The following is a 21,704-nucleotide window of genomic DNA, read 5'->3' on the forward strand; positions in this document are numbered from 1 at the left end:
CTCACTTTGCACACACCTGCTTTAAGTTCTATGTCAGAATGATTAAAGAAAAATAAATATATATATATATACTCCAGTTCTATGTGATCTGTGTTGTTTCCTAGTGTCCACCTTCGAAAATGCCTCCAATTTGTCCTCTCTGATAGCCCTGACCTCACATCAGAGAAGGTGTTTTTAGTGTTAACCAAAAAAATTCAGAAGGTTGTCTTCTCATTTGGTAGCATTTGCCTGTTGCAGGTGTGTAACAGTTAATAACAATTACGCTTGTTGCAAAGGAAGCCAAAATGTTTCTGGTTTTCTTCACAGTGCAAGACAGCCTTGATAATGAGCTTGGCGATGAGTTCAGCTCTGAAACTGAAAATTGAGATGCAAGGGTGACAAAGCACATATCTGGCACAAAAAGATGGGACTGATCCCCCAGCAGTGATGTTCTCTGGGGCATGTTTTAATATTTTTTTTCCAGGCTATGCCTTCATAAATGCCTTTACCATTCACTCCTAATCAAAACTCTGCCTGTACCAGGTCTTCAGACCTTCACCTACACCAGCTGTTTCTGACAAAATGTGTCCATCCCCAACTGCAGTGGTAATTAGAGCTTGGCTCCTGAGCCAGCTTGTAGTGACTTGGTGAAAGAGAAAGACTTAGTGCAGAAGTCCTGTGGAATTACTGTGCACTAAGGGCCGACAAACATCTGCTCCCTTCTGCCTCATCAGTGCTTGCTGCTGGTTAAAAAACCAATTTAAAAAGCATACTTTCACCTGAGCTCCACTGTTAATTGTATGTTATTGCCCTTTTTCTCACTTCTCAACTCTGAAAAAATCTTAAACATGTGCATTGTAAAGGAGAAAAGAGAATGAGAAGGAAGAGTAGAAAAAGAGCTTCTTTTCTAGTCTCTCCAGGGTAGCTGTTAATCTCCATCATGCCACTAAAAACTGTTACGAACCTGTTCCATTTTTATTCTGGCATCACGAGAACCTATTTATTGATTTCTGCATAGAAAAGGTAAATTGTTGCAACTTACTGAATTGCTGCAAAACTCAGTTTGTTTTATTCTTCTTCAGGCAAAAATGTCTGCAGCATGCAGCTTCGTTGCACTCCACACTGGGCAGAAGATGCCCCTCATAGGACTGGGAACTTGGAAAAGTGACCGTGGCCAGGTAAGCAGGGAGCAATGCAATGTCGTGCTCTCAATTGGTATTTGTATTTTGTGCACTTTTCTTAAGATCCTGGATCCTTCACATGGATGGTTTTAGTCTTAGGTCCACTGAAGTCAGTGGAATGAGGCCTTAAGACACAAAAGCAGCAGCAGCAGAGGATCCCTTAGGACTTGTTAGCGTCAGACAGTGCTGCTCTGGGAGATGAATCCAGAAAGAGACTCATGAGTGGGATGAAATGCTGAGACAGGGCAAAAGCTGTGGCTGTAGCATGGTGCCTAACAGTGGGAAATCCTCAGGCTACCAGTCTGACCAGACATCCCTCTGGCTTGGGCTGATGCCTCAGTTGAAAGCATTATTTGTGGAGGCAGGAACTGTAGTTGTTCTTGTTGTAGGTCCTGTTCCAGTGGTCAGACTATGTTTAGCAGAAAATGAAGAACTTGCTTGGGTCATCCTGCTTTTAGGCAACTAAAATGAATTGACAGCACCACACCTGGAAACAATTCCGTGTGACACTCAGACTGTCAGTGGGAGTGTTTGTGTGCTGTGGACTGTGCCTCCTGTTGTAATACTTCTCCCCCCATCTTACTTTTCTGTTTCATTTAGTTTAAAGATAAATTTGTGGGGGCAGAGATTGCCTTTCACAGCAAGTTGTGCAGTGTCCAGCAGGAGTGTCCTCTTGCTTGGTGGAATTCTTAGTTGGTGGTGTTGTTTTAATACTTTTTGGATTATGTGTGCTATTGCATGTCTGGGCAGTAAATGTATATTTTAGTGCTGCTCTTGTGTTAGTTTCATGATGCTTTTTGGAGTATGATAAATGACATTGTCCTTGTGACTGAAAAGAAAAGTTAAAATCCTTCTCAAGGTGATCCACTGTGCTATTCTCTTGTGCCAGCTAGAGGAACAGGTGGGAAGCAAGCTGTAAAACCTAAATATATTCAGAGACATCTTATTGTTGGATTTGCTGTCCAAACAGCTGTCAGGACAGTGAATCTGTTGGGAAAAGAAGCTGTGCTAACGTGGAGGCTGAGTTGATGTGAGAGCTCAGTCCTCTTAAACGAGGACAAGGGTGAATGTTCAGCTCTGTCACTTAAAATATCAGATGACAGCTGGATTAAGTTTATTAACATGCAGGAGCTTAATGGATGGATTTCTGTGCACCCAAAGCAGTTCAATGTGCATTATGCTAAAACAAATGCCTGAAACTAAATAAACAAAATAGGAATGCATTGTTTGGTTTGTGCACTAATGTTTCTGAGGCAAGTGCAGTCTTACAAAACAACCTGGAAAGATCCTCCTTGTGCATAGTTTAAACCTAATCCAGATGGATTTTGTCACAGTAAGCAGTACTTCTAGCAGCTGAACCCCACATTGGATCCAAAGATCTTGTCTGTGGTCCCATGGAAGTCAATGGGGATCACTTCAGTGGAATATTTACTGCCTTCAAAGACTTATTCCTAGAATGTATTGAAAACAGCATCTAGAAGGTGCAGTGAAAATGGCCAGAGTTACAGAAGTTGCTGCTATTCTTTCCTATGGAGTAAATAAATCATTATTTATCACTCTTCAAAATTGTTTGCCTAACTTGCTTTTTTTTTATTGGAGTTTTATCAAATTCAGAAGCATACCAGCAATTTGGCAGTGTCCAAATGATTTACACTTAAGAGGGCATGATGTAGTTCAGGAAGAATAATGGTCAATGTGAATTAAAGACTAAAGACCAAAAGCTTAAAGAAGCAGAAGGATGGTAATTGATTGTATTTAATCTAGTTGTTTCCCAAGTAGAGGCTATTTATCAAAAGCTCTTTTGTGCATTAAAAACCAGAGTGGAAGTGGATGGTGTTTGAATTATTTCAGGTAAATATTTTGGAGATTGTAATTATTTTCCTTGCCAAGCTGCTTTGCAGTCTTGACCTTACTCTCTAGACTCATTCCTTTATTATTGCTGTTACTATTCCTGATCCTAAACAAGCCTTGCTGTTAGCAGTCCAGTACAAAGGTGTCATACAGCCCTAGTTTCCTAGAAGGTAAGAATAGGGGGGGAGGAAATTACTGAATCTAAACCCATGTTGGAAGACTAACTGAAAATAATAGCATATTTTCTGCCTTACATGGTCAAATCCTAGGAGAGAAACTTGTTTTACATGTTACCATAGGAACATAATGGAGGGCTATTGAATGAAAGGGAGCACAGTACAGAAGCTTATGAACTGGCAGCATGAATGAGTTCAAAGAGAAGACCATTCAGACAGAGGCATCAAGAGTATCAGTAGCATGGGATTTTTAATGTTGGAGCTTTATTATCTGTAATCCTTTAATGCTTTGTTCTCTCAAGTGGGCCATGCTTTCAGCCTGAAGGATTGATCTCCACCAGATGAATGGTCTAACCTGCTTTGGCAGAGGTTGGCTCTGTGGGGAAGACAGACATGGGGCTGAGGGAAGCTGTATTTCTGTGTGAAGCTTCAGGAAAGCTGAAGAGGAAACGTGTTCTTCAGAAAACGAGTCAGACTGGGTGTCTTGTGACAGGATTGCAGCTATAGAGGAGACTGTTTAGTTCTTGAAAAGTTTGTTAGACAATCCTTGTCACATGCACAAAAATTCACTGCTACTGGTATACATTAAGGGAGGAACTTGAATTCCACATCTGAGGGATAGGAAGCAAAACTCTAGAGAATGTCAGCTCTAAGTCGGCATTACTTATGTGGTGGTCCAAGTTCCTTTTCAGGAAATTTTAATACAGTATGTACAAACTGATGAAGCAACACTTATGTTCTGGTCATATTGCACCTGAATATCATGTGGATTTTTGGTGGGGGTTTTTTCCCATTGGCAAATGTACGTGAACTGCTAAAATGTGACAGCTTTGCAGGAAGCAGGGGAGGCTATCAGAGCCTTTTCTTTCCAGGTATGATTCACTGAAACCACTAGAGTGAAAGCCTCTTCATAATGGCTTGGGCCTGTGCAGGAGAGGCTCCCTAGTCACTTGAACCCTGTGCTGCTTGCAATTACAAAAATGCCTTGTTAGTTTTCCACCTTATGATGGGCAAATTGAAGAACTGGAAATCTAGTAATGGGTATTACAATGAATTGGAACTTATGGATTCTGTTTGTGAATCTGCCACTGATTATTAGCAATATTGAGTTCCTCTAGTTTCAAATACGAGTGTGGCTGTGAAGGCCAAGTCCCTTGCTAGGCTGCGTAATTGAGAGTGTAGTTGCTAGGACTTTGCTGTACAATGAAGGAGAGTAAGGTTTCAGCTGCAATACTGAGGCTGTTCTGGGGCAAATCACTTCAAGAAAAGCATGAGACAGCAGCAACAGTGATGCGAGGTTTGGGAAAGGTGAGTTGTGATGAAAGATGGAAGTGCCTACAGTTACACAATCAAGAGATTTGAAAGGAGGCATGCTGGTGCTTTATGAACACACAAAAAGCCCTCGATGGGGGGAAGCCATGAACTTAATTTGTGTGAGGAGTAGGATATGGCATCAAGGCCATCTTGGTTGGACATCTAGGAGGCTTTGGACATAAAGATACCCTAAGCATTGGAATAGACTGCCTGTCACTTACAAGAAGGGTTTTGACCAGTCTGTGTAGGAGTGGTTTGGACTTAGTTGGCCCTGCTGCAGATCATGAGGACAGACTAGATGATGTCTCAAGATCCTTTCAGACCTACTTTCTGTTGTTAAATGATGCTAGGTTGGTGAGTCACACTGCGACTACGTGACTTCCCAATGCAAAATGAACTCAGTAATTGCTGCTTTCATAGCAGTATTGACAGCCTAAACTAAAGAATAGATGGAGAGTTTTGAAGGATCCTTTGGCTATTGTTACTTCACAGCACCAAATACCCAGAGGTGTGTGAATCTCCAGCTGCTTCTGTTGTCTTTTTTTTTTTCTTCTTTGCCAGGCAATTCAGGTACCTGTGAACATAATCATAAAAATGTCAAACCTTTTGATAAAACAAGTACTCTTCTTGAATTTATATCTATCTGTTATTAGGTGGATTTTTCCCCTTTACAAATGCCTTTATTTTTTTTTACACATTTTCTCTTGGTTGTTTGCCTTTTGCGTGGAACAGAAACTCTCAGTTCACATTGGGATGTCTTGGTAGACTCAAAGTAGTTTACACAAATACAGATTTTGCCCAAATCCAAACCTTATTTAAATGACCAGTGCCAGTTTTTTCAGTGCTAGAAACTTATCAAAACATGCTGATACAGAAATACAACCTCTTGTTTATAGCTTTGAAAAAGACCTGTTTGGAGTGCGTCATCCCTAGTTTTCTGTGAGTGATGCTCTTTGATTTTATGGCAAATTTTGTGCCTGCTTGGATTAAAGAAAAATATTATCCTATAGAAGAAGTGGAGGATTAGTACAAAGAACACGGCTGGTTTTCATTTCCTTTCTGCCTCAGCTTCACAACTATCACCTTTTTGGAGGGGGGATATTGAATCTTAAAAGCCTTTAGTATGTCTCAAGTGACCTCAGAATTACCACTTTGACTTCGTAGTGACCTTCTGAGGAATGTCTTTATCAAAGTGAAACAAGGACCGTAAATACCATCCTGCTAGAGAAAGGAAGAGCTTCCTTCATTGCTGTAATCGAAGTGCTTTGTCATTCTGGCTAAGGGAAACTGGTGTACATTCTAGTTTTCCTCTCAAAATGCCAAAGAATGCAGTCAGAATATCCTGTGTCTGCCTTTACTGCGGTTCTTGACAAGAAAAACAACTGAAATCCACCAGTAGAAGAGAGATCTTTTTCACATTTTATTTCCTCTCTTGACAAGAGAGATGTAATCTCTATAAATATATTAGGGCTCTGTTGCATCAAGCCTTATACACAGAGTAATTTACAACCCCCCCCCAGTCTCAAGAGACAATTCAGTGAAGAGCAATGTATAGAAATTCCTGTACAGATAAGATGTACTCTTACTATAGTGCTTCAGATGAATAGGTTCAAAGGAGAACATGTGCTTACTCTATCCACTGGAAGTGAAATGAAATAGATTTTACTTAATGCTCATCAACCTAATGGGAGATGATGACGACACTGAAATCTGTAGTAATCCTTGATTCTTGAAAGGGATGCATTGCTGTTGGCAACACCTCCTTTGTCAGCAGTGTGGAAAGCAAAACGCAAAGTTGAGAGCATTATCAGGAGATGTTTTGCAGTCCATGGGTTAATGTTCAGCAGTATAGTGACTCTTGTGGTTGTGCAATTAGTGAAAATGAGACATGAAGAAAAAAATGTGCCATAAAATAGCACTATCTTAGAAATTAAGCGTTAGAAGTTGAACTAAACCCAAACTCTTGCAATTCTGGAATTAGAAACCAGACTCTTCCTTTACTGGAGATATCTTCCAGGCTTGACTGAAATTGATGAACTGGCCTGTTAGTTCCAGAAAGTTTGTCTTTCTGAGCCGTGATTTATTTGAAAACTGCTTCTTAAAGCTGACTTTATATTTAAGAAAAGTGTGACAACTATGGTTAAGAATAAACCCCTGTTCTGTCTGGTGAGTTCTTGCATGCTTGGCCTGTGTGCACGCTCTGTTTTCTTGAGCACATTAGCAGTTAGCTCTTCACTCCTAAAGGCTGTGCCACAGAGGACCATATCCTATGACCTTATGCTCTGGGGATGTTCCTCGCTAAGGCCCTAACTTTTTTCCTTCTTCCTTCCATTCACGTGTTCCTCTTCACTGCTTGCATTGAGTAATCTGTTTCTGATTACAGGTGAAAGAAGCAGTGAAATCTGCCCTAAGTGTGGGTTATCACCACATCGATTGCGCAGCAGCTTACAGCAACGAAGCAGAGATCGGTGAGGCTTTCCAGGACCCAACAAGGTAATAACACAAGAACCACCGTGCTGACTGTATGTTGTGTCAAAATCTACAACTGTAAAACTTTACAGTAGACTGTGAAGTTAACATTTGTGGCTTTTCCTCCTGGTCTGTTCCAGCTGTTTGTTATTCATCAGGAGCAGACATGAAAGGGGGCTTTCTCTCCTCTATAACTGTCCTGGCTGTTAGGAGGAGAAAAGATTGTCAGGAATATTTGCATAGAACCTACAGAAAATGCCTGTTTAAAATTTTGCTGCCCTCCTTCCCCCCCAGGCATCTCCATTTGGGTGTTTAAAAAATCGGAGGTTTCAAGAATCACTAGATAAAATAGAAAATAACTGCCATGGTTTATAGGAAAAATTACTCTCGTTTGCCAGTCTAGAATAGCATGCAGTGGTGGGTAACCACAGCGAATTCAGTGACTGTGGGTTTTTTGTTATAGATCAAATATGAGAGAGCAAATAGGTATTGTATTATTTTTTTTTTTAAACAGCGATTGCATTTGAAGGTTTGGTAACGACTCTAGGCCTGCACTTGAGAGTCATGGCCTAAACATAATGTGATGTGACAGGCATTCCTACAGGTGACCTGAGGTGAATCTGAAATTCATACTCTTGCTTTTGTTGGCTGGAGGGGCCAGAAGAATTACCTGTGCAGGCTCAGACCACTTGGCGTTACTTTTTTTTTGAACAGTGATTGCATTTGAAGGTTTGGTAACGACTCTAGGCCTGCACTTGAGAGTCATGGCCTAAACATAATGTGATGTGACAGGCATTCCTACAGGTGACCTGAGGTGAATCTGAAATTCATACTCTTGCTTTTGTTGGCTGGAGGGGCCAGAAGAATTACCTGTGCAGGCTCAGACCACTTGGCGTTACCGAAATATCAGCTCAATAACTTTCTAAGACCAGTTTGTAGGAGTCAGAAAGCAAGACATTCTTTAATTCAGCGCTGGGAGCATACGTGTATGATTTAATAATTGTATGCTCAAAGTATTAGCTGTTGCTGGTAGCTTGTATGTGCCTTACACAGACACATTCATGACACTAAAAGTTTACATGTGTATTACATTCCCAGTAAAAAGTTTACTTACACGCTACATTTCCTGTACCTAATTAAAATATCTGCATAGTAATTGTGCACGCTGGATTAGCATGGGGAATGGTCTTCCAGTGGTCTGAGGAATGGTCACTTGAGCTGTGTCTTCATAGAGTCTTCTTATCAGGTTCCTGTGCTTTTGTTTTCACAAAGGCTGACTCCTCAAGTTGGTCTGAGTAGGGTGATTCATTAACTCCTTATCTATGCCTCCATCTGGAAAGGCAGAGACGGCAAAGTGGGCCTCAGACAGACTAAAATCCTATTACCTTTACGAAGCTTCTTTCTAGCTAAAGTTAGTCAATACACATGTATAGGAGTATAAGAATATTTCTTACATTATCGCGCCTGTCAGGTTACAATGGAAGGAACATTCTTATGTTCCTGCTGCTCTTGCCTTGGCTTTAGGGCAATCTCTTTGTTATGTGATTAGCTTGAGAAAGGCTGTTGTCAGCTTGCCCTAGGGATTCCTTCCTACTAGATATGGTAACTAATATAGGGAAGCATAGGACTCTCTTATTCTGTGCCTTAGCTAGCTAACTTAAAACTAGTATTTTTAAAACATCTCTTTCTTTGAATACAGCAGTCATATGTGAAACACAAATAACGGAATGGTTGGAAGAGAGAAATGAAGCAATTAATCATTCCAGCTTTTACAAAGTATAGACTTGAGTGAAACTTGGTCCTACATAAGTTAGTGAGAAGTGTCAAATATTATTTCCCTTTTGTGTTTTATACTTCCTTGTTAGCCAGCTTTTCATTTGTTTCATTTGTGCACCTTACTCTTCCAATACAGGCCACAGGGTGCTCAGTTCTTAGTGTCTTCCTCCCAGAACCTAGGAACTCAAATGCAGAGGTTTGGGGAAACTTCTTCTGTTTGTTTTCCCACAAAAAAACATTCTTGATTTATAACATGTGATGAATATAGTAAGTTAGCTGGTTGTGCCTGGAATATGTGAATAGTTAAATAGAAATTACCAAATTTACATATGAATAAACCGAGTAATCTTTCTTTTGGCCACTTAGTAGTGGCTTTAACCCTTGAACTGGAAAGCTTGGAGACTAGTGCGTGTGTGTCTGTGTGTGTCTGTGTGTGTAGGGGATTGTTTTGTTTTTCAAAGCTTCTAATAAATTGCTAAGCATTAGGTGTCCTTTAGGACTTGTCAATGTAAGCATGTTTTTCTCTTGCTCTTCTCCATCCAGTGTGTTTTTGAAAGGTTTAATGTGTAGGCTCCATGTGTTACTTTTTTTTAAATTTAAATTGTTCTATTTGTTTTAATTTTATTAAATTTAAATTTTATTTTAATTAATTTCTATTTGTGGAATTGCTACAATTACCTTTCTGGATTTCTCTCATTAAGTTATGCTCTCCTCCCTTTCCTAAAGGTTATTAAAAGGGAGGACTTGTTTGTAACATCAAAGCTCTGGAATACCAAGCACCACCCTGAAGATGTAGAGCTAGCACTAAGGAAAACACTTGGAGATTTGAAACTGGATTACCTGGACCTGTACCTCATGCACTGGCCTCATGCCTTTGAGTAAGTTCTACCTGGAAGGGGCACAGAAAGCAGAAACCCTGGTTTTACGGAAGTGGCTGATGTTATGTCCTGAGGAGCTTCTTTCTAGGCTGTGAATTTCTTCCTGTATATACTGCCTGGAAGATATTTTTCAGTGTGGCTAATGGTGTAGTCCTACAGACAGTCATACAGACGTTCTTTTCTACCCATAATCTGTACACTTACTCGTGTTCGGCCCATTCATTCACAGAAACAATTGTTTGAATTTAATTCGTCTTTGAATTTCAGTTGGGTGAGAATTTGTTTACTGTTAGATTTGTAGCATGTCTGAAAACTTACAGCAAAGGAGACCAAATTTCTGCATTTGTGTGGAAGTATTGTAAATACAAAAGAGAGAATTGTTCTCATTATGTAGCAGTGATGAGGCTGGAAAATGGATATTAAGTCTTCATTTAAAATCTTTAAGCAATTGCTCAAATTTTTTTAACAGTGAGAACAGCTAGGTAATGAAATGAGGCTCTAACAGTTTGGCATGGGTGCCAAAGTTAGGCAACTGAAAGTTGTCTAACTGGAAAGAAGTGATCAAGCTTTATGGGACAGGTTTCTATGCTGAAGCTTGCCATCTTACACTAGCCGAACATTCGGCTTGCTGTGAAGGAAAATCTTTGTCAAGTTTAAAATATGTTAGTAGTTCAAAATGGTCTAGTGTCTTTGTCTAGGCATTGGGGAAGTGTGGCAGTTATCCTTGGTTCTGCTGTTGACCTACATGGTCACCTTGAAGAAATTCTGTCACTGCTTTGTGCCTTAGTTTTTCTTCTCTGTAAAATGAGAATTAAGCACTTTGTAAAGACCACAGCGCTTTTCAGTAACAGTTATTAACTGCACTGGAGTGGCCAAGCGCCTGCAGTATTATGGTGGTATCTGTGAGGAGGAAATGAACATCACTTCTTATGGCACTTTAGTTCTACGATTTGAGGAAATATGAGATGAGAAGGTTCTCCAGTTAAGTGCTGTATGCACTTATCCTACAGTGCCATCAGAAGCAGAGTCCCTTGCTTTATTTTCCTGCAGGCGTGGAAGCAGTTCTGCCCCGCTGTCCCTGCAGTCAGTAAAGAGGCAAGGGGGGAATAAATCTCCTGACCAGGTGTTTGCATGGTGACTTCACTCAGCAAGGGAAACTCTGTCACTTTAAGGGCTTTCTGTTTGCTCTGTAAATGTGAGAACTCTTTTTTCCCCTTCTAGTCATATGAACTGAATTTTACAAAATCCAATGCTAAAGACAAGAGGAAAGACGCACAAAGTACAAATCTATTCCTCAGCATAACAGAATGAGGAAGTGTTTTCAACTAGAACTGGTTGGAGGAAGAGCTGTTAAAAATTCCCCCTATTGTGAAACATGTCTGTTTTCCAGTTAATTGAAAATAAAAATTAAACATTGATAGTAACACATGACACAAGTAGCGATGTGTATTTAGATACTACTAGTATTTAAATGTGCTTGATGTTGTGGAAACTGTCGACAAAACTGGTGATCTAATAAAGCAGTTTTATGTTTCCTTATTGGAAACTGTTCACTCTACAGGTTTCGAGTAGCTTTACTTCAACTGTTTTAATGCATGGTTACCTATAACACCTATTGTATGGGGAAGCTTAGCAAAAGATTGTTATTTACACAGAAATTAAAATAGACTTCCGGATGAAAATCATAGTGCCTCTAGGTCTTGAAAATTAATCTCTCTTTTAATATGTTACTCCTGACACGCAAGGCTGCTTTTCTGAGTCAGGAGCCTGTAAGGTTCTCAGAGTTATTTTTTGTTCCACATCTATCAGTGATATGAACAAGAACCATCTCCCCTTGTTGCCAGATGCGGCCATTTCTTGCCCTGTTCACTGCTGAGCTAGAGCAATGTAAGGTGATTTCTGGGATCTGGGCTAGCAGAGTCCTGCAGTGGTTATGAAGCGGTGCCCTCCCAGTGGGATTGCTGGCACCCCTTCAAGCACAGACTGCTCAGAGACCAGTCACAGCCCTTTGGCAGTGCAGTGATGTCACCTGGCATAACCGAGTTCTTTGTGACGGTTTTATTATTTTTGGCAGTGGTGGTGGGTTTTTTGATGGGCAGGTGGTGTTAAATTTTATTTTATTTTCAAAAGGGTTGGTATGACTAACTGGAAGCACACCCAACCTATGATCAACATGTGCATGTTAGGACCTCTGTGAGAATTTGCACTTGTATCAAGTGCTGACACTGCTACAGATTGCAGAGGGATTGGGAAACCAGTGTATTTTGAATGCAGTCTCTCCTAGGTAGCTCTTAAACCAAGATCTCTTTGGTAGCAGCTCCAGACAAACTATGAAGAATATCAGTCCTCCCTCAAAAATAAATTGAAATACTAAAGCTTCTCTCTGAGTTCCTGCTCTCTAAATCAGCTGTTGTGCTAGGATCAACACGTGCAGAGAGATGCTGCTGTGTGCAGTCTCGCCTAGGTAGCTCTTAAACCAAGATCTCTATGAAGAATATCAGTCCTCCCTCAAATACATTGAAAAACTAAAGCTGCTCTCTGAGTTCCTGCTCTCTAAATCAGCTGTTGTGCTAGGATCAACACGTGCAGAGAGATGCTGCTGTGTATACAGTGGCTTATCAGTTCTGTGTAGTCACTACCATCTAGGTAAGTAGTTAAAAGTACTGTGTAACAAGTACATAGGGAAGACTATGTGAAATAATTTCTTACAGGTTAGGTCAGCATAGTGGAATTCAACAGACAAATTAGCTCTGTTTTTACTCTACCCTCCAAACTATGTGTAAGCTTTTGAGAATACTTTGAGGAAAGTTTTTTGTTTGTTTTTTGGTTTTTTTTTGTGGTTTGTTTTTGTTTTGTTAAAAACATAATAAAAATAATGTGGTATATGTACTTACACTTTGCTTTTTGGTGCTGTAGACGAGGGGACAATCTCTTCCCAAAGAATCCTGATAACACCATGCGTTATGATTACACTGATTACAAGGATACCTGGAAGGCTATGGAGAAGCTGGTTGAAAAAGGTCTTGTGAAAGCCATTGGGCTGTCAAACTTCAACAGTCGTCAGATCGATGATGTGCTAAGTGTGGCTACTGTCAAACCAGCTGTGCTCCAGGTAAGATGAATGAAGTAGAAGATGAATACCTTTCCTATGTGTCCATAGGAGTGAAGAATTTGCAGACCAATGCACAAGGGGTGCAGGTTCTGATGTACAGGGAGGAATATAGCTGGCTCTGCAGGAGTAGCTGCACAAGTGGTCTTTCCAGGCACATTAATTTGCTGGGGAGGAGGCCTATATCCATGTTCTGTTCTGTGGCCATTTATACCTGCTTAGTTGAACAGGTCTGTAGAAGAGTTTGTCTTCCCTGTGAGGATCGTTTTACTCTGCAAGAAAGAAAGACTGTGGGAGAGTAACTTGAATCCCTTCTATGGAGAGCTTCCTTGTTTGTTGGAGGATCTGTTTGGTACATGGGGAAAATCCAGCAGTCTAAATTTAGGTGATCTGTTCCCCTTTTTCTGTAAACTTAGCCTACTAGACACATTTTTATTCTCCTTAACTTAAACATTATCCTCGTAATGTTTTCCAGAATCTGGAAAGACATGTGATGTGTTTGGTTCTGCTGTGCTTTCTGCCTTCCTGTTTGTTTAGGGTTTTGTGTTGGCATGTGTTCTCCAGCCATTCATTGTGGGTCATTTTAATAGGTAGAATGCCATCCTTACCTAGCTCAGAACGAGCTGATAGCTCACTGCCAGAAACGAGGACTGGTTGTCACTGCCTACAGTCCCCTTGGTTCTCCAGATCGCATGTGGAAACACCCAGATGAGCCTGTGCTTCTAGAAGAACCTGGGATTAAAAAACTGGCAGAAAAATACAGCAAGTCACCTGCACAGATCATCCTCAGGTACAGAACAATTGTGAGAGAGAGTGGTGTTTGGGATATGGGATGTAAATAAAGCAAAGCATGCGAGCTAGAAGGAATCTACTTAAACTACATGGTATTTCCCATCGGTGGGGAGTTAAAATCAGAGTGCCAAAATCAAACCCCGTTTGGTTCTTGTTTTACAGAGTTCATGTTAGGGCAGGTGCATGAACTAGGTCAGAGTGGTCCATTCAGGGCCTGCATTCATGCCTGGGACAGTTCACTGCCTTACCTGCCATGGAGCAGCCGTAGGACAATTAAGGCAGCAGCGTACCACATTTGAGTTCCACCTACTGAATTTGCTCGTTGGTAGTTGCCTGAACTCTTGAGCTCTTGCTGCTACATTCAAATGGGTTCCCAAGAAGAGGAACTGAGGAAGGGACCATCCTTCTTTGCACTGAAGAACCATTTGCTGTTTCATTTTTATACAGCAAAAGCCAGCTGCTGGATACTGGGAAACAAGATGATTGAGTGATATCCAGAATACGATCAGCAAGCACCTTGTAAAGTAAAATTGGATTTCAATCCTCCTTTTTTTTTTTTTTTGGTCTGGCTCTGTATCTATCAATATCACTAGTACAGCAGCAGCAAATTACCCTGGCAGATGAACATATTCAAGACTGTGTGCTCAAACTACTAGAGAGGCGCTTGAGGGATCTGGGTTTTCTTCTAATATCTTGGTATTTGTCATGTTAGAACTTGCATAAAATGCTTCAGGACATTTTTTTTTCTGACTGTTTCTTGGGTTTCTAGGCTTAAAGCACCTGAAACTTGCTTGCTTGTTCAAAGGCATGAACATCTTCCTCTCATTGTTCAGGCCAGTGGCTACTGTTTTGCTTGAGCTGGGACATGCTAGGTCCTAATACAGCACAGTGCTCTATCAGCCCTCTTCTTGGTATTTTGATTTCACATAGAAACGTAAGCGGCATCTCTGATGCCACAGATAATTATTCAACCAAACTAAACATTGTGATTCTTGGGCTGCACGCACAGAAAACCTCTCTCCTTCTCTTAACAGATGGCAAGTGCAGCGTAAAGTGGTTGCCATTCCCAAGAGTGTCACTCCTGCTCGCATTCAGCAGAATATCCAGGTGAGTTTAGATGGAGGAAAGGAGTTTCAGCAGTGTCCTTTTGTGTGCCCTACTACTTGCAGAACAACGAGCTGAGGCACTTGGTTCACACTTGTTCATCAGTGTACGCGCACACTTAGAAGTGAGAGTAAAGATTTTTGGAAAACAAACTTGATTGTGTTTTAAGCAACTGAGCGTGTTTGCATATGTGCACGTGCACGGCCTTGTTATCAAAAGGTAAAGATTATTCATTTAACTTCTGCAAAGTACAATCTTTGCTGAAATTTATCTGAGATACAAATTTATCCAAGAATGGCATCTTCTAATGACTCTTTATGAGTAAGACTTGCTCTACCCTGCAAGTGAGGGCTGGTGACTATTTCTGCAGTGAACTGTCATTGCAGTGATGCTGAAGGAGAAGAATTAGTGTGATTCACTTCTGCTCTGAAGTAGAAACAGTTCACCTGAGAAATTATTTGAGAGTTGTGACTTCCACTAATTTGGAGGGAAGTCTCTCTATATTTTCTCAGACCTTAATCATACAGATGGGCTGGTTGCATCTTTTTAAGTTAGGACTTGTTTCTGTAACTGTTACTGCAGTGAAACTGAGTTCTGCCATGTAGTATCCTGCTAGAAATGTCAAGAAACTCCAGTAAACTGCAGTTACTTGAGGTTTAAATCTACACGGGAACAGAATATTTGATTGAATAGGCAGCACGCACTTGGAGGAACAGTCCCGCAGCTTTTTATCTCTGTGGAAGAATGCTGTGCAGTATCAGTGTAAACTTTGAGATGGCAAAGTGTACGAACACCTCAGGCTTTAAGCCTTTGTTTTGGTGTTTGTTACAAAATGAGTTAAATTGCAACTTCATTTGTATAAACAGAAGACAAACTGACGCTGTCTGAAGCCAAGGCTTTTACAGATACGTGAATTCAATTGATCAGAGTAGCATGGAAACTCGCTCTGTCTGAGGCTCAGACTTAAAAAGTTGCAGCTTCTGGAAGTGTCTGAAGGATTGCAAGCTGCAGTATGTTTAATGTACTTGGGTTTTAACACTGGGATCTTGCAACTGTAATACAGCGTGTAGGTTTTGTTTTTGGAAGTACAAAATAAATACTATGTAACTACAGCTTAATAAATTTTTCCAGTCTTGTGTGTGTTTTTGCCTCAGTTACAACTGTGTCATTCCACTGTCACCTGGAATTAAACACTGAAACAGTCAGCAATGTCTCGGGTCACTGCTGCTGTTCCAGTCTGTGTTGGATTATTGAGAAGTGGAGCCTTTTTGCCTTTAAGTCATTTAAGTTTTGCCTCTACTCCTTGTGGATCTCTGGAGAGATTCACGGCACAAGGGGGCGATTGGGACTTACGAAGGACACAAAATCAAGAGGCAAACTTCAGCATCAATTAAATATGGAAAACCTATGGTTATTGAATAAAGCCTCTTGCTTTTGTTTTCAGGTGTTTGATTTCAGCCTCACAGAAGAAGAGATGAACCACATTGGAAGCCTGAATAAAAACTGGCGTTACATTGTGCCAATGATTACGGTAAAGTTCTTATTTTTTTTACTAGTTTTCATTATGTGCATGAGGCGACAAATTGGGTGTTTTGCAGTTTTCCTTTACTGTCCTCATCAGAACTACTTACCTAGAAGAACACTACATCTTTTTAGTGCATCTAAAATTACGAATTTTTCAAAAGCTGGATACAAAAACTGTAACTTTTGGAAAACTTTTACCTTCTGTTTTGGCCACTGATGGTGCTCTCGAGTTCTCATTACTGACATGTTCATGTATGTGCCTTTAAGCCGGAGTCCCTTCTTATCTCATATCTCACCAAACTGCTGATTTGTTCTTATGTACGAGCAGGCTAAGGTCCCTGCCATTCATCCAGAATTACTCCTTGTTCCAGCTGTCCCCATCTACTTTATACCCTAAATCTTTAAGATCACTGAAGACTTGAGGTGCTGCTGTTGGTTCCCCACAGCCATTGTGGAAATCACATGAGGGAATTTGTCCCCTCCCCTCCACTGGATGTTCCCCCTCTCAGCATCTGTTGTAACAACCTTCCTCCAACATAAGGAGTTTGGCTTAGGCTGTTGTACTTTTCTTCCCAAATCCGTTAGCTGCAGCATCTTTTAGCATCAGTAGTTCTCTCTTGTCACATGAAACCTTACTTTGTGTGCTGCACGATGCCAGTCAGTTTTTAGAGAAGCCAATTTAAGTGTTGAAGTCCTCTTGGCCATTCTTTTCTCATACTGAACGACCTAACCTTGTACCTTTCCCCTCACTGGAGGGAGGGAATTAAAAACCCACTGAAGTCAATGCCTTGTTGTTTCCTGTCTTTATAGTGTTCCTCATTTCTTCCTGTCATGCTTCTGACTATACGACAGGGATCTGTTGCCATTCCCTGGTGCATCACTGGCCAACATACAGCAACTGTGCTATGAGTCTGAAGTGATTTATCCCTTATCCAGTACACTGCATAGATACGTAGGGTTCTCTGCAAATTTGGAAGCTGTCAAGCATACCCTTGCCTCTCCAGCAGTTTCTCTGCCTGTAAATTATTCTTCAGTAGTCAGTGGCTACAGACTGCAGGAATTCTTTGGGGAAAGCTTTTCCCCAAGGTTTATTATTGAGTTGTTTTGAGTACTTGAGAGCATATCAGTGACTAGTCCGAGTTAGAAAAGAGAAGTTGTGAATGTGCAGTGAGATACTTGCTACAGCTTTCACTGTTTGTCATGCTGGAGCTTATGAGAGCTTCAAGGCCATGCTTTTAAAAGTGTAGGGTTGCTTCAGTATGTGTGTGTAAATACAAACGCCCACATCCCTGTAACCAACATTATCTTTGTGTTTGTGGATCAGGAGTTTGTGCACCAAACTGGAAACTTTGCTGCTTATCGGTGTGAATGTGGTAGTGACAAGCACACCTGCTGCTGACAATATGTTTCTTTCAAGTGTTTTGCTGCTTGTGCTGCAAACAAAGTTGATTTGTTAATGAAACTGAAAAATACATTAGAACGTAGCCTGGCTTGAATGAGTCAGGGATAATTCGCATGCTTTTGTTACCTGGGAGACCTGATCTGGTCACAGCGATACACAGAGGAGAGATGTAATGCAGTTCAAAGTGCTAGCCCATCCAACTGAAAAAGAGTGAATGTGATGCAGCTGGGCTTCAAAGCTATGGCCATATTGTCAGGTAACAGTACAGGAAGGAGCAAGATGAGGAGAATTAAAATGTGACTCTGCAGCTGTGAGATCTCCAGCAGAACCTTTTGTCTCCTGCCCATCCCTTCTGGGCTTATCAGAAAGAATTTTCATCAACTGCGAATTAAAATTCCAGTCTTACCTTTCATGCTTATCTCCTCTATGAATCTAATTTATAGTGTCTGGATTTCAAAGTGTGATTTGGCAGAAATATCAGAGTCCCTGTCATAACTGACAAGACGCTTTTCCCTTGCTTTACTTCCTTGATATATAACCACAAGTTCTTATAGTTGTGCTGCTCTTCTCCACGTGGTGTTTTTGTTTAAAGTCTGAGGAGAGGCTATTACACTGTATGCAGACATTTTAAGTTGCTTTATACTCTAGTACTTCATTATCTGGATAGAGGTTGGAAATTACCTTGCACCATCTTGAAATCCAAACTTTTGGGAACCCATAATTGGCCAAGGAATATACTGAAGTGTAACCTGAATGACTAGCAAGCCAGGAGAGGAGGAGTCATGGTGGTGTACATCTGATGATGTCTGGTTTTGATACTCACTGCTGATTTTATCCCCTCCTTCCTTCTCTCAAATTCCTGGGGTAGCCTGGAATCAGCTACGTGAAACCTCGCTTCAGGCAGCTGCTGTCTTGACATGCTATGAACAAGAATGCTTACCTGAAGAGCTGTTTCGTGTGGTGAAATACGCAGGGGGAATAAACTGGGGGGAAACTAGGAATATGAATTCTAGGAACATGAGGAAGTTGTTGGCTCTTAAGAGAATATGAGGAAATCTGAGGACACTGTGGTACTTTTGTCCATAGTTCTAAGGATTGCCTTCAGTTGACAGCTTCATTTCACCTTTATTTTATTTTAATCTGAGTGTCAGTGAATGTTCAACCGTAACATCTTGGTTTTCTGCTCTGTAGTGCCCCCAGGTGACTCATTTCACACTTCAGTAGTCATCACGGTAAACCATTCATTAGGAGAGGTTCTGGTCGTTGCTTTGAAGTGCAGGTTTTGCACTGAAAGCTAACAGAGGGATTCGCAGGTAGTGGATACTTGGTTTCAAAGTCCCTGTGATTCCCTCTGTCCCGGTAACATATTGAGTGATCTCTAACATCACATTAATATAAAAATCACATGTATGTATAACAATCAATTATTTCTGTAACATAACTTTTATTCAGTCATCAGTTGCTTCATGTAGGTTTTAGCTGAATGGTGCTAGTCTGTCACCCAGGGAGGCTGTGTTTCTCTTAGCCAATGCTGCACCTAAATTTCCCCAAACATTACAGATGAAGAGCAAGGTTTTATCTCGGCTCCTTGGAAGCCGTGGGTGTTGCAATGGACTTAATGCAACTAGAAATGCAACTTGTGCATCTGAATACTTAGAGGTGGGATGTAGGAACTGGGACTTCTGCATGGCCACGTCTGCTTCTGGGGCAGCCTGAGCCTGCATTTCTCATTACCTGTGAACATCAGCTTCAGTATTCCCATTTTACAGCTGGAGAAGCTGGTCTTCCATGGAAACGTTCTTCAACAAAAAGTGCTATGAAGGAGTTCAGTGACACCATCAATACTCAGCGTGTGACCCTGAACGAGTTACTTGGTGTGGTTTATCCTACCCATCTGTGAAACTGGCAGCCTGGCAACTCTGTCACAGAGACGTGAGCAAAGGCTCCAACTCATGAAGTGTTTGAGTGCTGTAACTTGCACACTTCAACTCGTTAACAGCTACAAGGCAAAAGGCATTTAACTATTCCTAATTTAATTCTTCAAGCCTCAGCAGCTTCTTGCTGTAGGCTACAGAAATCTGTCTCTTTCTAAAAAAAAATACTTTTTAAATTTTTATTTCAAGAAGTCCTAAGAGGCCCAGGGGTACAAGAAACAGCTCTTGTTTAAGCTGAAGAAGGTGCTCCCAGGTGTTTGGGATATGAAGACTTAGAAGTCTAAACTATGGAGAGTTTGAAACAGAGAGTAAGAATGTTTAGTTTATGTTCCTGACCTGAGTCTGTCTGTTTACTCCACAGGTGGATGGAAAGCTAGTAGCAAGAGACGCTGGACACCCCTATTACCCCTTCAATGACCCCTATTAGCTACTTGAAAATAAGGTGTGAGAATAACATGCTCCTCTGCATGCTCTTCCACAAAGTAATTGATGCCACAACTTGTCAAAAAACCTGTCCAAATAAAACTTTCCTTCCTGAGTAGGCTTTCTTACAACATACTGCTTCTAGCTGAGATCCTTTCTGGAGATACTGCAGCTTCCACGTTAGAGTTTGTGGATTTATTACAACGACTGCAAGCTTGCTCCTGGAAGCATCAAATCTTTTGGAGATTTAGGTAAAGGGTGGGTGAGCCTAAATCAAGTTCCAAGCACATCATTACCAGGTTAGGGCAATACTTCGGGTTTACTGCCTGTGAAACAGTTCTGAAAGCTTTAGTTATTAGCATGAGGGGGGAGAAAAGGGAGCAGAAACGCACGGAAGCATTTTCAGACTAAACAGCTGCTCAGCCACTGACTTTGGTATCTTTATTAATATTTTCATACAGGGAATAAAATGTGCTACCAGTTCCCCTAAGTCCATAAAACACTCATGAAAAAACTCATAAAACCAGCCATGACCCGTGCTTTTTATCCCCTTTAAAGCAGCTGTGGGACTCAGCTTTCTCTTTTCTCTTTTAATTTGCCTGTAGATTTGAGGAGAATGAATGCATACCCTGGAGCAGGCCTTCAGGGCAGTCCTCTCTGTTGCTTGTCATGTGGAGAGATTTCAGCTCTGACAATAGCTCTGATGTCCAGTCACAAAGGCCTCAAGCCTCGTAGAAACACATCCTGCTTCCCAGTGTCTGTTTACCAAAGACGTCCAGTTTGAGTTACTCCCTGGTAGGGCTGATTTACTGAGAGGTGAGAACACTGTAGAGCAGGAACAACAGTTTCATTTTGTTTGTCTCATAATGAATTTTCCAGCCGTCTGATTACAATGGGCATGAGGTGGCAGTGGCTACCAGTGCTCTGATGGTGATACCTTCTGTGGCCTTAGCAGTGGTAACACTTTATTTTCTCTAGCTGTAAAGTAGGATTAATGCTCACTTGCCTTGGTGCAGATGGTAGCAAGGCAGTTTCTAAAGGCCTCTCCGATTTAAAACAAAGGAACTCTTTCAGATCTGTTGATGCCATTCGGAGGCAGTCATAGGCACAACTCCTTGTGTAAAACTCTGTATTACTCTGAAGTGTAATGCCTTCTCAAGTATTTCCTGCCTTGGGCCTCACAGCGTGCAGCTCAACTGGAACAAACCTGTCTGTCACTTTTTGTAATCCTTTGTAAAACTTCAAGAATTTGCCTTCCTCAGTAAAGCGTTTCCCAATTCCTGCAAAAAAAATTTACCTCAGTGAAGAAAGCCATTACACCTCAGTTAGGATTCTTTACTAGACCAGGAAATGAAATCCCTGTTGTTTTTTATTATTCTAATCGAACAGGGGTGACTTTGAAAACGGTTCTTAGTGCACATCATTGAAAAGGGAAGCAATTTTACTTTGAAGGTGCTATGCAGAACGTTAACAGCAGTCATCCTGCCAAGAAAAGTGGCTTTTGTTTCACGTATTTCCACTTGTACGTTTGCATGTCTGAAATAAATACTGTACTCTGTGCATGACTTTGAGCCTTTTTTCGCTCCTCTAATGACAGGGTCCCAGTTAACCATTACTTCTCTAATCGGGAGTAAGGAAGCAGGCAGAGAGAAATCCCAAGAAAAGCCGATTAATTCTGTATCTCTGTGAAACCCACAATTCTCTGCTGTGTTACAGCGAAGTTGAAGCTGGCGAACTTTTATCTCGAAGCGGCACACAAGGAAACGAGCCCGCAGGCCTCCCCCGATGGCTC

General features: G+C 41.1%; 1 protein-coding gene across 1 annotated transcript; it reads left to right on the top strand.

Moving 5' to 3' along the window:
- Window positions 1-1,067: 1,067 nt before the first annotated feature.
- AKR1A1 (aldo-keto reductase family 1, member A1 (aldehyde reductase)) lies at window positions 1,068-20,140 on the top strand. The gene is made up of 9 exons (XM_010187958.1): window positions 1,068-1,157; window positions 6,885-6,994; window positions 8,315-8,324; window positions 9,473-9,624; window positions 12,541-12,736; window positions 13,324-13,523; window positions 14,560-14,632; window positions 16,074-16,160; window positions 19,851-20,140. The coding sequence occupies exons 1-9, from the start codon at window positions 1,068-1,070 to the stop codon at window positions 19,914-19,916; spliced, it is 984 nt and encodes a 327-aa protein (XP_010186260.1). The 3' UTR covers window positions 19,917-20,140.
- The last annotated feature ends 1,564 nt before the right edge of the window (window positions 20,141-21,704 follow it).

This window comes from Mesitornis unicolor, unplaced genomic scaffold, assembly GCF_000695765.1.
Source record: "Mesitornis unicolor isolate BGI_N332 unplaced genomic scaffold, ASM69576v1 scaffold32547, whole genome shotgun sequence".
Taxonomy (NCBI): domain Eukaryota; kingdom Metazoa; phylum Chordata; class Aves; order Mesitornithiformes; family Mesitornithidae; genus Mesitornis; species Mesitornis unicolor.

Excerpts from the sequence above, each read along its gene's own strand:
- AKR1A1 (XM_010187958.1), top strand. The coding sequence starts at position 1,068 with ATGTCTGCAGCATGCAGCTTCGTTGCACTCCACACTGGGCAGAAGATG. Across the intron at positions 9,625-12,540 it reads CACTGGCCTCATGCCTTTGA|ACGAGGGGACAATCTCTTCC; the intron begins GTAAGTTCTACC and ends TTGGTGCTGTAG. Across the intron at positions 14,633-16,073 it reads GCATTCAGCAGAATATCCAG|GTGTTTGATTTCAGCCTCAC; the intron begins GTGAGTTTAGAT and ends TTTTGTTTTCAG.